Source organism: Heterocephalus glaber, unplaced genomic scaffold (assembly GCF_053883595.1).
Source record: "Heterocephalus glaber isolate CG9 unplaced genomic scaffold, H.glaber_assembly_v1.0 deba00001773, whole genome shotgun sequence".
Taxonomy (NCBI): domain Eukaryota; kingdom Metazoa; phylum Chordata; class Mammalia; order Rodentia; family Bathyergidae; genus Heterocephalus; species Heterocephalus glaber.
Window position 1 is genome coordinate 2,803,567 of NW_028258463.1, and position 14,358 is coordinate 2,817,924.

Sequence of the window (14,358 nt, forward strand, 5' to 3'; positions counted from 1 at the left end):
GAAACATCTAGTAGGCTGGACAAGATACAGAAAGAGACAAACCATTATAAAGGGTCACCCGTAAGATGGCAGACTAATAACCCATGCTGAAATAGACACAAATTCACCTTCCTCTCCTAACTAACCTTCTGCAGCTTCAAGATACCCTGGGCCCACTTCATTTTAGGGTATACCTACATTTCTTTTTACCCTAACTCTGTATTTCTTTTCATCAGCACTTGAGTCTTCCTGGACAGTAGGAGATGGGATGAGGCGTGTGAGGAGACACGTAATCATTAATTCAGTCAACACCTGGCCTTCACCATTGCAAGATGCAAATGAAACACAGGTGCCTGTTCTTTTAAAAAGACTTGATTCATTCTGAGAAGCAAAGTGGAATGAGATTTAGAATCTGAGAACTAGGTTCAAATCCTCCCTATGCTACCTAATACCCAATTACTGTCAAAAATTACTTAACCACTTAGTCTGAGTTTCAAAGAGTATCAGTCAGGTGGGAGGCATTTCTGTCATTGTCCCAGTGTTCTGGTATTTCTACACAAGTGCCTCACTCCTTTCTCTATCGTTTCCTTCCTTCCGTGATCTTCCTGAGGTGGCTGTCATGAGTCAAACACAGGAGGGTGAAAGAGAAAAATGCCTCTGAAACTAATTCAGATCCCAACTTATGGGTTTCCTTAGTGATGGCATTACTGAAGAGTGTTCATTCATTTCTTCTCATTCAGCTGGTCTCCAAGGACCCAAGACATGATACATTTTCTTTTGTGGCTCTAGACACAGGGAGGTAAGATCACATCTGCCCAACAGCCCTCTTGATAAACACTCCCAAAGCTCTTACAAGCAGGGTGATGCTGGCGATTGGTGTCATAACTATGGGTGGTCCAGGACTAGATGAAGAGAAATAAAGGCATGCAGAAGAAATCAGAAAGCCACACAACTTATTCTCAGGTGGCACACAGGGCTGATCACACACACCAAAGTAAAAAGGACAACTCACCAAGGTGACTGAAGAGGCCACATGGTCAAAAATGGGAGGAAACAGGAACATGTCAAATAAAGAGTCCACATCCAAATCACAGACGATATGGTATGCGGAGGAATCACTTGAATCAACAAAGAACTTTCTCCAAGATGTACCAAGGAGCTGACCTTGGATAAACATAAACTGCCAGCAACTCAAGTTTCCACAAAGATACTCAGGTGGGGAAGAAAGCTAACAGGGAGGCATCTTTCCAGACTTTAATTTTAATCTTCAATTATGCTTAATTAACACACACACACACACATTTCTTGATTGGCCCAGTATCTGCAACTTTTAAATCACCAGATCCCATTTCCTGACCAGAAAAAACAGATTCTCCAGGAGCACTTTTTTCCACAAAAGTAAAAGCTATTATTATAATCAACTAAGCTCTATTTTAAACTTCTTGATAAATGAAGAGTCTTAATTCATACTGTATATAACTTTTTCTAGTAGTTATCTCAGAATTATTTTTTTAAATATGCAACTATAGCTTGGGAAATTCTGGAGTCTTAATTATAACAGTAGGGTACTTACTGACAAAGTAAGTTGAATTTCTTTATGATTGTAGTTTTTGGAAATCCTTTTCTTCACAGCTTTCACTGCATCTTTTGGCCTATGGCAATAAATAAACTGAAATCACGAACCCAGGCACACAAGCCATATGCTTTGCACAAAAAAGAATGGCTAAGGAGCAAAAAAAACACCCTTTGTTCTGCTGCCACGTCTTACCTGGATCACTTGGCTTCTTCCACCTAAATTCCCTCGTGGACATAAGCAGACAATATCACCTACCCACTTGCGAAAATCAAATAAAGTATTTACATAAGCATTAGCTAGAAAGCACTACCCATAAAATGTGCTCACCCGACCTCCTTCTATCAATGCACACAACCAATTTACAGCACGTATAACCCAAACCAATGAAGAAGACCATCTTAATTCAGATGTATTTCCTGAGCAACCTATAGGCCTGGGGACATAAGAATTACAAGGTGAGCTCTGAAATGCTACAAAAGAAAGAACTGTAAGTAGAGGGTCAAAATTCGTAAGATTCCTTTTTGTATTATCAGTGAAGAAATTGGAATTACCAGTGAAAACGTTCAGAGGATCTAAAGACAATAAATGAGATTACAGAGAAAAAAGTATAAATACTTAAAAGTGCTAACCATAAGCACTTTCCACTGACATTTAATCAATAATTAAGTTGCAATATTTTCTTCATTAACATAAACTAGACTAAATCTTTTACTGTCAGTTATCACTTTAATATGTAGAGGAAAAATAACAGAAGTGTATCCTTTATATTAACCTGTAGTTGTCTAAAGTCACACTAGTAGGACCTTCTTAATGACTTTTTTAATAACTTCAATTCTTTGAAATTTAAAAAATACATCAAAAGATTGCACATCATTTAAGAATACGGAATGAACATGAGTGAGTTAGCATTAAGGGGGAAAAACAACTACTAAAAAGACTGCTTCATTGTCTCCTGATGAATAAAGATGACTGCCCAGAGAACCTGTCACCAGTAGGAGTCAACTGGCTTCTGGACAATGTTTCTCAGTTACATAAAATGTTGGCAATCAGAGCAGGAAAAAATCCTAAAGAAGGAAACAATCTATCTCCCTTTTTCTTAATCTTTTGAAAACAGGGACCTTGAGCCTCACAGAGAGAAAATTTGAAACTATTAAAGAAAAAGCAAAAAGGAAATAATACTCCATACGCTGGAGCAGGGAACCGCCCTGATATATCAACCTGGCACCTTCAAAAGGTAGCAGATGGCTGCGGGATGCCGAAAACAATCTTTCAACAAGAAAACCAAAGAGTGTGCAGGAGAAAACAAGGTGTGTTCTGGTGTTTCTTATCAGGGACAAATCCATGGACACCACACTGAACTTACCCATCCTGAGTAGCATTAATTACGTCGCAGATGTGCATGAACTGACCCCAATCTTCAGTCTGAGCACCAGCAAATGTAGCTTTTTCTGCAAAGAAAAAGCTGTCTGTGTTGAATCTGAGCTACAACAGAATTAAAAAAAAAAAGTCCGGTCTCTCTGAAATAGTCTGCCTCAGACGTAGTAGCAAGTACTATTACCAAAGGGAAGTTTTGTGTTTTTTTTGCTCTTGAACAATTTCCAGTTATTCAGGAATCAATCAGAACTCAAGTTCGGAGAGCAGCTTCTGCAAAAGTAATGAGTGACCTATTAATAAAGACTGCAAACACGACACCTGGCCACTGGGCTCGAACAGGCAGGCTGAATCGCCATCTGTCCATCTTTCACAGAACAGAAATATGGTTTACTGAGCTGCCAAGTATTAGGTGAATGGCACAGTGCTAAGTATTTTATCTTATGCAATCTCGCTGAACCCACTGTTAGAAGGGATGAAACAAAAAAAGCGGAGGTTAAGGAAACTGCTCAAGGTTATACAATAGGTAGGACGTAGAACTTGGATTCAAATGGAGGTTGCTTGATCTTAGTCTTTGCTCTTAAAAATTATTTATTGGGAGAGGATGAGAAAAAGGGAAGTGATTTCTTCTGTTACCTATATTAACCAAAGCTACACCAGGCAGACTTGCATGTTCTTATACCTGGAACTGTTATTAAATAGTCATCTATCCCACCCTCCAGACATCCTATTTAACAATATAAAATATTATCTGGGAAGAATAATACAACACTCAACATGAATGAACAGCTTATCTTCTTACCAGAAGGGAGGAAAAACCCTATGCATGAAAACACAGGGTCTTGGGAATGGAGACAAAATAATGAAAAAGGTTAGAGAACAGTAAGGCAAAATAGGGCTTAGTGTGTTGAATTTGGCACTGGGTGGACAAAGCTGACCAACAGGTGCTGTTAGGCATCTGGAAGTTCTACCTGCCAGATGTTTCCTGCCTGTTCCTTGCTCTTCTCTCTCAATCTCATCTTCCTTGAAAACCACAGCAGAGTCCACCTCTCTCTTTTCCTAAGTTTTGTGTGTTTTACATTTTTTCTTGTATTGTAAAGATTTTGTACAGTATTGACTACAACACTTGGTGTTTGAGTCTTCCCTGAAAGAAAGCGAGTTCCCTGAAGTTTGAAGCCATCTCCTACCTGTGCCTGGCGGGGATGCCTGGTCCAGGTTCAGGTACATAGCTGGCAGTTAGTACACATTTACAGAATTAAAGAATTCGTCTGACATACTGCTGGCATTTCTTTTGCCTATAGCAATTCAGTCTGAATCGGGTTATGCCCGGGGTTCCTTCTAATTCCAACAACCAACAAAGTATTCTAATAGCCAACATCTAATAACCAACAAGACTATGGACAGTTAAAAAAGCATTCATCCACCCCTACGCCCCATCCTATAAGAATGTGGACACTCAGGTTCTTGTCCGAGATACATTCTGCCTCACACACCTGTCAACTAAGCTGTGACCTAATCTCCCCAATTCGGAGCCTCCTTACTACTACAACTACCAGGTTCTCTGGATGTCAGCACCTGAAGGAGTTCCAGGTTGGCCTGGCATTAGTAACACTGGTGCCACACCCAGTTCCCAAGGAAGGAATCAAGGCAGAGGAAGGAGCTGCTGTTAAGAGCCTCACTATCTTCTTGAACAATTCAGAATACACCACGGGCAGGAGAACCGAGTTGGGGCCATGGCTGCCAGTCCCTAGGCCTTTGTGACCCCCTTGGCACCTCTTTTCTCTGCATCTTCATTCCAAACCAAGCATTTCCATTCTCTTTGTTTACCCAGAAAAGCAGCTGAAGTTGCCTGAAAAATATGGTTTGGAATCTCACAAGTCACATCAGTTAACTTCTCTGAGCTTTTTTTCTTCCTCATCTGTAAAATGGGCATAGCAATAAGACCAACGCACTTGTCGAATGGCTCAACCTTGGCCAGAAGTTTCCCAGCGTCTCTCTGCAGAGGTGGAAACGCTCCACGCCTGCTTGCCGCGCCGCGGGTCACCTGTTTGGTTCCCCTCCGCAGAAGGCATGGACAGGGAGGTACATTTTGAGAACAGGGGTTCTAGAGTGAGTCCACCCGGGAAGACGCGAGGGTCGGGGCCGGCCGGAAGGCGGGTGCCCCGGGAAAGCTGCAGGGGGAGGGGGCGGATTTCCTCCAACTTGCTCCAACTGCGTGCACCTCCGCAGGCCAGGAGTGGGATCCAGTGGGAAGGGGCCCAGCGGTCCCCGGAGCCCGCCCGGGCGGCGCTCCATCGGCGTCTCGCTCGCGCCTCCTTACCTATGAGGTGGCCCACGGAGGTGGTGTAGGGGTCCCGGTGACTCTTCCCAAACGCCATGATATCCTAGAGCCCAGGGCCCAGGAAATCCGCCGCCGCCGCCGCCTCCCGGCTCCACCCGCTCGGTGCCGCGGCTCCTCCTCTCGCTCGAGCGGGGGTGGCGCGTCGTGCCCGGCCGCTGCGGGGCGCCGGGACGAGACACGGGAAGAGACAGCGATTGGGGACCCCGGGCAGCCCGCGCACCTGCCGCGCGCTCCTCTCCAGGAGTCGGCGGGGTGACGCGGCCGTGGCCCCCGACCGCGTGGGCCCTGGCCCCACGGGCGCCCCGGCCTACCCGGTGGAGACCCGGGCTCGCGTCCCGCCGCCCGCGGGGCAGGTTGGCGCTCTTCTCTGCGCGCCTTCTGCTGCCCTTTGCAGAGCTCGGAAGTGAGTTCATAACACAGATCGGGATTATTGTTAGACTTCAGGGAAGGACAGAGAGCCATGCGGGCAGAGTCGGGCACCCACAAACTATTCAAACACTGAGCAAGCTGAGGAGGACAAGGATTTGCCCCACTAAGCCCGGAGGTCCGGGAGCCGAGGCGGGCGCGGCCCTTTGCGCCGCAGGTGGCGGGGAGACCGGGCGGCTAGCAGGGCCCGCACCTCCCCGAGCCGACGCCCTTCGCCTCGGCCCGTTTCCTCGAGGGACCCCTGGGCGCCGCCACGAGAGCTCTTGCTTTCTCGCCCCATCCCCTAGGAGCAGTGTTTTCCAGCCGGGGTGGGAAAGGGGAGAGGGCTTTCCTGGGGCTTTGGCAGGGCGTACGGTGGGGCCTGAGGGCCGCTTTGAAATGTAAATCCGAATTTGAGAAGCCCAACCCCCTTCTAGCTGCCCAGAATTTCTAGAACCAAAATGTATCTTTTTCCTCTGCTTTCAGTTAGGATCGAATTAGCCGTGTTTACAATCTCCTGCCATAGGGAGCCTGCTAGAAAATGGGGTGTCTCCAGGCGATGCCAGCCCCAAGCTGGGGTCCCCGTGCCTGTAGAGTAGGCTTCCTGGGGTAAACTGGAACCTAGTTCCGGAGTGTTTTTTGGCCCTGGAAATGGTGACTAAGACCTGCAAAGGGTCCTGGTCGGACTTAATGTCCTCGGTCTTATTTATTTTAACACAGAGGTCAAAACCTATTGCAATGCTTCGAGCGCCTGTTTTTTCACTGATCTCTAATTTTATTGTTTCTTGACAAAAGTGCGTCAATACCTGAGATTCTAAAATCCAGAATGAAGCATCCTTGTTCTGATATCTGATATTTAGCATGATGAGATTGGTCCTACCTTTAACTAAAATTCCCCACCTGCTTGTCCGGGGTGAGCAGCTGTTTCACACAGTGCCATTTGTCAACTTCCTTAGTCATCACTACAGCCTCTGCTGACACTTCGGAAAAACCTCTTTTGTGAAATCGGCCTGATCTGTATTTCAAGTTCTACCCACTAAAAAAATATTTTGCCTTCTCTGCACCCTGCAATTGAGCAACCTTAAAGAGGAAGTCAGTTTTAGCTTGGCCCCTTTTGTCGGGAATGAGAAGTGGGAAAGATGTTTTATTTTTTGTTTTTCCATTGCTGATTTCCTTATTGCTTTCATGGCAGGAATGATACATCCAGAAAGGGATAAACAGCAGCAGGGAGCATACCTGGACCGATGGCTGTGTGGACAGAACCAAGTTAATGAGCGTTGCATGTGTTCTGTCTCACGTAAGTGTTGGACAGAGGCTTTTATTACAGACAGCTAAGTTAGGGAGAAATATTCTAGGCGGTCAGACAGGGCCTGGCCCTGGAGGGAGTCAGTGCAGAGGATGAGAACACATACAACTGTGGCTGGAGGTGCGTTGCTCCAAGGCCAGGACTTAGATAAAGATATAATGACAGGGTTGCGTGCCTCCCCAAGGGATAAGCAATAAATTGAAATTATGCTGTAATTTGCATCACCTGATCCAGTAAAGTCCTGATAAGTATCAGTCACCCACGTGGGTAACCAGGACCTCGCGTCCATGCCTTTCTCAAAATGACTTTGTTATTCCCGTGTACCCTTGCTACATGACCTGCTTCCCTATTGGATCAATACTACCTAAGTGGCTATACTTGTAGTCTTATTGGTTGATTGTAGTCTGACCGACATTGTACCCACCTCATGATTTTGCTCTATAAAATATTCTTAGAGAAGTGGTCTCAGTGGCAAACCACTTTAAGTTCCCCTCCTGTCTCTCTCTCTCCCTCCCTCTCCCCCCCCCCGCCCCCTCAATTTTTCCTACTCTTAACCTCCATTGTTCCTTAGAATTCATTCTTTGATTTCAGGAGAACATGAACTCAGCTATATTAGCCCCATATCACTTTCATCTCTCCTTGTGCCCTCCAGGGTCTTGTGGTGACTGCAGCAAACTCTGTGCCCTGCCACTTTCTCCATGATCCCCCTCCTCCCTAGGGATGAAGATCAACCCAGTCAATGTTAGTATGGTCTGGGAGCAGAAAGCAGAACGCGGGGCCGATATAAATTCAGTGAAGGAGCAGAATCCTTGACAAGAACAATGGTAAGATGAATGTCAGGAGCCAAAGCTTGTCATTTCTATTCCAAGAACACTTACTAGGTATTGATTTGTAAGTCACGATGCTAGGTAAGAAACAAACAAAATAACACTGATTTAAAATGTGCTTAGTGCCTGGAACTGTATCTTAATTTAGTCTTTGCAATCTTGGGAGGTAGGGAGCATTAACTTCATTTTTATAAATCCATAATCTGAGATCCAGAAAGATACAGCTAATAGAATTTCAATCATGGGTGTCTCATTCTGTAGCCTTCTTTGATTTTTAACCATTGAAATATGTAGCTTGTCAGAGCTACCCGTGGCCTTGAAAATCAAATATGTAGACTGTCAGAGGGAGACATGGCCTTGGAAATCACGCAGTCTCTATTCTCATCATTTTGTATGTGAAAAGTGATTCTTCCCTAGGTCGCTGGCCCAAGGCCATCCAGCTCCAGACTAGTAGAATGCAACACAGATAACTTGAGGCCAAAACTCTTCCTTTTATAGGGCACCTCCTCAGAATTCCTTATTTTGGTATTTAAATGTGTTCCTTCAACCCTCTCTGTTGTATTTTTTTCTCTTTCTCTTTCCCCTTCACTTTTTGGGTGGATCTAAATTCCCAGCCTTATCCATTGTGCCTTCCCTAGCTGTCTCACCGGAGAAAGTAACTTCTGTAGCTCTGTGGTCATCAAATCTTAGAAACAACCTCTCCCTCTTTGACTTGTTTGTGCTCTCTATTGCCCCTCCTTGCCTTCAGGACACCTCTTGATCCTACTCTCCTTTTCCTGTGCTGCTTCCCATTGATCTTCATTTGGTTCCATTTTCTTCTCTGCTTTGCTAAATCAAAGTAAGCGCCCGTACACTTCCACAGCCTCCTTTTCTTCTTTCTCCCTTTCCCTCAACCACTTCGTGTCCTTTCTTCATGAAGCCTTCTGGCCACTCCTAAGGGAACTGAGCCCTTCTTTCCTCTCAACTTTATGCTATTTGTTTAGAAAACTGTACCCTGCCTCCTAAATACAAGTCCCTCAAGGAACTAGGACCCTATTTGTTGAACTGTAAGTCCTGGTCCACAACATATCTGAAGGCGTGTTTGTTGATGCATGAATGACTCTCCAAAATCTTGAGCTGCTCTGTCCTTCCTGAGAGCCAGTTAGTTCTTCCTTCCCTCCTGATGCATCAACCTTAATTCATTGAAATTACCCAGCTGGCTGTAAAGAGTCACGATGGGTCGGGCCTCCTTGAAATTCTGATTTAACTAGTCTGGGATGGGTCAAGGGTATTGAGATTTTTAAGGGCCTCAGATGAGCTCAGGGTATCATAATTTCCCAAGTAGAAAAATTAGAAGTTATCTTCAACTTTTATTTCCATCAAGTCTGGATTTCTCAGTATTCTGCTTTACCTCTTTTTCTCCCTGTTTGTTTTCTCCCCCTCTGTGGACACTGCTCAGCCCAGCATTTCTTAAATGTCATAGGTCTTAATACTATTAAAGGATGAAATTGGATGAAAATTTGAGTTTTCCTGAACACAAGCAACTCCTCATGAATCTACAGAATATCATTTATACTTAAAATGGACTTTCCTTGGCACGATAGATCTAGCCCTTTACTTTTGAAAACCGTATATACATAGAAGTGTATTGATTTTATTTCTAGTTATTTTTAAATGTACTTAACCTTTGCAACTCCTGATTGTGGAAATTAAGTCCAAGGAATAGCCTTTTACTTCTTCCTACTCTTAAGAAAACCCTCAATCAGCCCCACAGGAGAGGGTTCCCTCCCTTCCACACCTCCACCTCTAGGATTGTTTTGTCCCATTCCTATGGGATTTGACCTGAAGAGAGTCCCAGGAGAGAGAGGACAAGGCACAGGAAGAGTGAATAGAGCCAACACTTGTTGATTTTGTCTTTCAAATGCTGCTCAAAGCACTTAGCCAATAATACCTATGATAATCTTATAAAGAATCAATGTTCTCATTTTATTGTCACTGAGAATGGGGAAGTGAATTTGAATTTTTCCCATTCCAAAGCTTTTTGGGTCATTTTCCAGAGCAAGGATTTTGTCAGTGATTGTGGGGATTATCTTCAGTGTTGAGCTCAGTGTTCATTGTGCAGCACTGCCAAGTAGAGCTTTGTTGACTGATTTTAAACCTTTATTCTCTCCCAACTGTTAAACCCTAAACCAAGAAAAGAATTCCTTGGCTTCTTCCCTCGCTGTCCCTATGATTAAGAAACTTCACTGAGAGCAGGGACTAAATGGCACCTTTTGGGTAAATGTGTCATCCCTGTGGATTCCTGTGAAATTTAAAACCAATGTATTATCTAGGAAATCAGTGAAAGGAATCGATATGTTCATAACCTAAGCCAACTAGCCCTCAATGAGTTTTACAATATTACCTGTTCACAGTTAACTCATTTAGAGTTTATCGTTTATTTTGTGGGTGTTCCTTTGGAATTCTACCTCCAGTTTGCAAGTCAAATTAACTGGGTTCAATTTGCAGCTTTCAGACAATAAAAAGTAATGTGCCACCTTCTCTGGCTTCTTTTGAAAAAGTATGAGATTCTGTGTAGCACTCTAAAGGCTTCTGGGCAAAGAATAATGCGCAGTAAATATTAACTAGTTATCATCATCATTTTCTCCTTCCAGTCTACCAAGTGGCCTGAAATTTCCACGATTAAAAAATGGTCTATGACTAATGTCTCCCTAAAGGCCACTACGTATTTAAAGGTGCAGGTGTTACCTACTGGGGAAAAAGAGGCTCCAACCAGCAGCTACTAACATTATACTTTATGTTATGAATAATGTGTGATATGTTGGTTAATTTGCTTGAAAAATATCTTGTGGGAACAAGATTAGGAGATGATGGGGCAGGCCCAGTAGGGTGCTGCTTGGAGGTTTGCTCTGCTGGGCAGTCTTGAAAGACGGCCAGACAACAAGGGAAACAGACATGTAATTTAGGGGCCAAAACTGGGCTCAGATTCCAGCCCTACCATTGACTATCTGACTTTTTGACTGGCATAGTGTTATTTTGGAGCTTCAGTGCTTTACAGCAATGGGGCTCATTCCACACATCTGTAAAAGGTGGGTTCCAAAATAAATGAGACATAGAAAGTTAAGTAGCTCAAAGTTTCTCTTTTGAGAAACCCAAAGTATAAATAATTTAAAGAACAGAATCAAAGATGGAGTTGGGAAGGGGGACTGGGCTGGGGGAGGGGGAAGGTTGGGAAGGGGAAGTATAAATAATTAAAATGTGATATGTCTATGCACCGACTCCCCAAGATGATTGTAATTATTGTGCAAGGCAAACATATACCAATAACTATATATTTTTAAATGTGAGTGTCATGATTAAATGAAATAATGTATGTTTTAATTTTTTCAGTGTTGGGGATCAAACCCAGGGGTGCTCTACGAGTGACAGTCTTAGTTCTTTATGTTTTTATTTTGAGGCAAGGTCTTGTTATGTTGCCCAGGCTGGCTTTCAACTTGAAATCTCCCTGCCTCAGCCTCCCAAGTAGCTGGAGTTTTCAGGCATACACCACCACACCTGGCCATTTGAATATTTTTCATAAATACCTTGCTTATAACTGCCGCTCCATAACTGTTAAAGCCAAAGGCCTAAAATAGGCTGCTATTCCCTCCTTTCCACCTCATCATCTTGGCAACACCCTTTATAGCATTGGTTATAACCTGAACTGGCTTTCTACAAGTATTCATTTACTAGTTGCCCGTTTGCCGCTTCCTACTGCAAAACATACATTGCCTGTGAGTGCAGCCCCCTGCCTGCTTCTCTCAGCACCTTTAAGGAGACCTACCCAAAGGGGTACACACTGCTCCCCAACACCCACACCCCCATTCATCCTATGAAACCACTTCAATGTAGCTGGAACATAGCATCCTTTTAAAAAGACATATTGTCCTCTGGCCTCACCTTCCTGCCTTTCCTGTTACCCATTCTCATTGTTGATCTCTGCCTCCTCCTTGAATGCATTTCTTCTCTTCTGCCTTGCCATGTGATATTCACTCTCCTGCTCCTGCTGATTCTCCCTTCAGTGCTGAGTTAAAGCCCTCCTCCCACCCTCCTCCCACCCTCCTCACCTCTCTTTATGCTCTTAACTCTTTTTACCTTTATACCATTTACTCCTGTTAGAATGGATCTCATTTCTTTGCTTGCAGTGTTTATAGTGATCTCCCTCCCAGCTGGCTTTGTGTAGGCAGAGAAAAGTCTGCTTTGTTCACCACTGCAATGCTTAGGGACCGAAACTCTGCTTAGTACATTCTATAGTTCCTAGGATCTAAAACTCCAATTGTAAGTTGCACTATTATTTTAAGGACTATGGAACTAAGAAAAAGAAAAATCTTCCAGTAAAACTGTGAGACCCTGCTTTTTTATGGCGTAGGGTTTAATGTTATATTTATTTAAATAACACTTGGAGAGTTATTAGACTTTTTTGCATAGATCACTCCTGTACATGTGTGAGAAGGAAAATAAATTAACTAAGAAGTTTCTCCTTCCCATAGAATCCAGTTCTCTGGACTCCTTGACTCATCAAAAGGTATCAGTGTCTTGGCCCAAGCTATTTTTTTGAGCCATCACCAGCCCTGGTAACGCAGCCTTTCTTCAGGGCACTCCACTATTGTCCCCTGACATTACGCTTTATTCAGTGCTTTTGACACGGGTGCAAGTTTTAATGGTGGCATGTATTGATCTTACCAGAAAGTGTCAAGAAAAGTTTTTCAGACCACAGCAGAACTCGTTTTTCTTCCTCAAATGGCCCTTAAGTGGATTTCTGGCTGAAACATCAAAGGGTGGTTAGAGTTGTCCTGTGAGCCACCAGACATGAAAAGCAGATTGCCTATGCCCAGGCAATGACAACTCTGGTGTGTATATGTCTACTGCTGCCTGCATGGCAGAGCTAGTTACATACCCCATGCTGTAAGATAGTTTGGAATATAAAAATATGGACGAATATACCTTAGAACTGTTGAGGTTCTTCAATAGCTGCTCTATAGATACCCACCACAAAGACTGATGAAGGAGTACATAAGGAGAACCGGTGTTACCCCTGTGTAAGGCAACTAAGGTCTAAAGTAAATCTCCTATCAAAGAAATCCTGTATATTACTGTAGATTCTGGAACTGGTAATGAATTGTTGATGATGATTATAAGTCAATCTAGAGCAAGTTCTTAAATTATGGATGTACTTTTTCACTGACAATTTTACTTATTCGTTATGTGTTAGAGGTTGAGTGCCATGTACTTTATCCCCTTTCAAAAAGATTTGTATTACTAAATTTTCAGTAAAATGCTCTGGAATTTTCTTGCATGGAGAATAGAAAGCATTTTATTTTATACAGCTGTTTTTTTTTTTAAACCATGAGAGGGCAGCCTTGCTTAACTTATCAAATTCTTCCAAAAGCTTATCTGGGCAGCCACTTTCTGGTAGATTTTTTTTTTCACTGGAGAGGGAAGAGGGCTCCAGGAATCTGGCCAGCTATGTTCCAGGCTGTTTGACTGCTAAAGACCAGCTGCTCACTGATTTTCCTTCCTGGGAGAGGGAGAGTGGGGGTGGGAAGGGATGTCTTACACTAGCAGCGAAAACTGCTATTATTGATTTAGAGGGGGTTTAGGGAGTTTGTTGTTTGGGAGGGTTGATATGTATCAGGAATTAGGTGGCTGGAGGAGGAGATGATTTAGAGGTCATATCTGAATTTGTCTCTCTGGATGACATGTGCATACCTACAGTTGTGCAAACTCTGAGATACATGGTGCGACTGACAGATACAGTAAATGTTTACATTTTGAAAATGTATTGTAGTGAACGACACACTATCACTAATCCCCTCAAAATACCCTCCCTCAATTCAAACACACTTGTCCCATCATTCCTGCCACTTTCTGAAGCAGTTCTGGCAGTCCTCTTTGATGAGTGTCTTTAGTTATGCTATCATGGCTGCTGTGATGTTCTGAATTAATTTAAAATGTTTACTTTTCATGGTCATTTCAACCTCAGGGAAGAGCCAGAAGTTGCATGGTACTAGATCCAGTCAATAAAGTGGATAAGGACATGTTATAATATTTCTACCAGAATGAGCCTGCCCTTTCACTGAATGGCTCCTGGTCCTGCATTCACTGTATTTTTGATCACACCTCTTTTTGGGGTGGAAGGTTGAGACAGAGTCTTGCTATGAGGTTCAGGTTGGCCTTGAATTCACTCTGTAGCCAAGGCTGGCCTTGAACTCACAAGGTGATCCTCCTGCCTCAGCCTTCCAAATTGCTGGGATCATAGGTGTGTGCCACCATGCCTGGCTTGATCACACCTTTTAAAAACATGCAAGGTTTCCTGAACTGCTTCAGAAAGTGGCAAGAACAATGTGATAAGTGCCTTCAGCAAGATGAGTATTTTGTGGGCGATTAATAGCCCTGTTTCTTTTATTCTAATACATTTTTAAATTTTAAACATTCATCCCAATTTTCAACCACACCTGGCATAGTTAAAGGTTACATGAAGAGTTCTAAAACATTTAAGAAATGTGAGGTTGAAGTTGGACTAGCAAGGAAATGT

The 14,358-nt window shown here is 43.4% G+C and overlaps 1 protein-coding gene across 7 annotated transcripts in view; it reads right to left on the reverse strand.

Moving 5' to 3' along the window:
- Tom1l1 (target of myb1 like 1 membrane trafficking protein) overlaps positions 1-5,417 on the reverse strand; it is a 42,639-nt gene extending 37,222 nt beyond the window's left edge. For 5 of the 7 annotated variants that reach the window (XR_002387592.2, XR_002387591.2, XM_087202599.1 and 2 more), the window contains exons 1-3: positions 5,247-5,409; positions 2,919-3,003; positions 1,553-1,631 (exon numbers count right to left, since the gene is read on the reverse strand). Coding sequence is in view for 5 of the 7 variants with exons in the window: in XM_087202599.1 (XP_087058725.1) it covers positions 1,553-1,631; positions 2,919-3,003; positions 5,247-5,304 (222 nt within the window). In the remaining 2 variants the exon portion in view is untranslated. Of the gene's footprint in view, positions 1-1,552; positions 1,632-2,918; positions 3,004-3,113; positions 3,200-5,246 lie in introns of all 7 variants that reach the window. The other 2 variants (XM_021239939.2, XM_004859770.4) reach the window with 2 other exon arrangements.
- Positions 5,418-14,358: the final 8,941 nt, after the last annotated feature.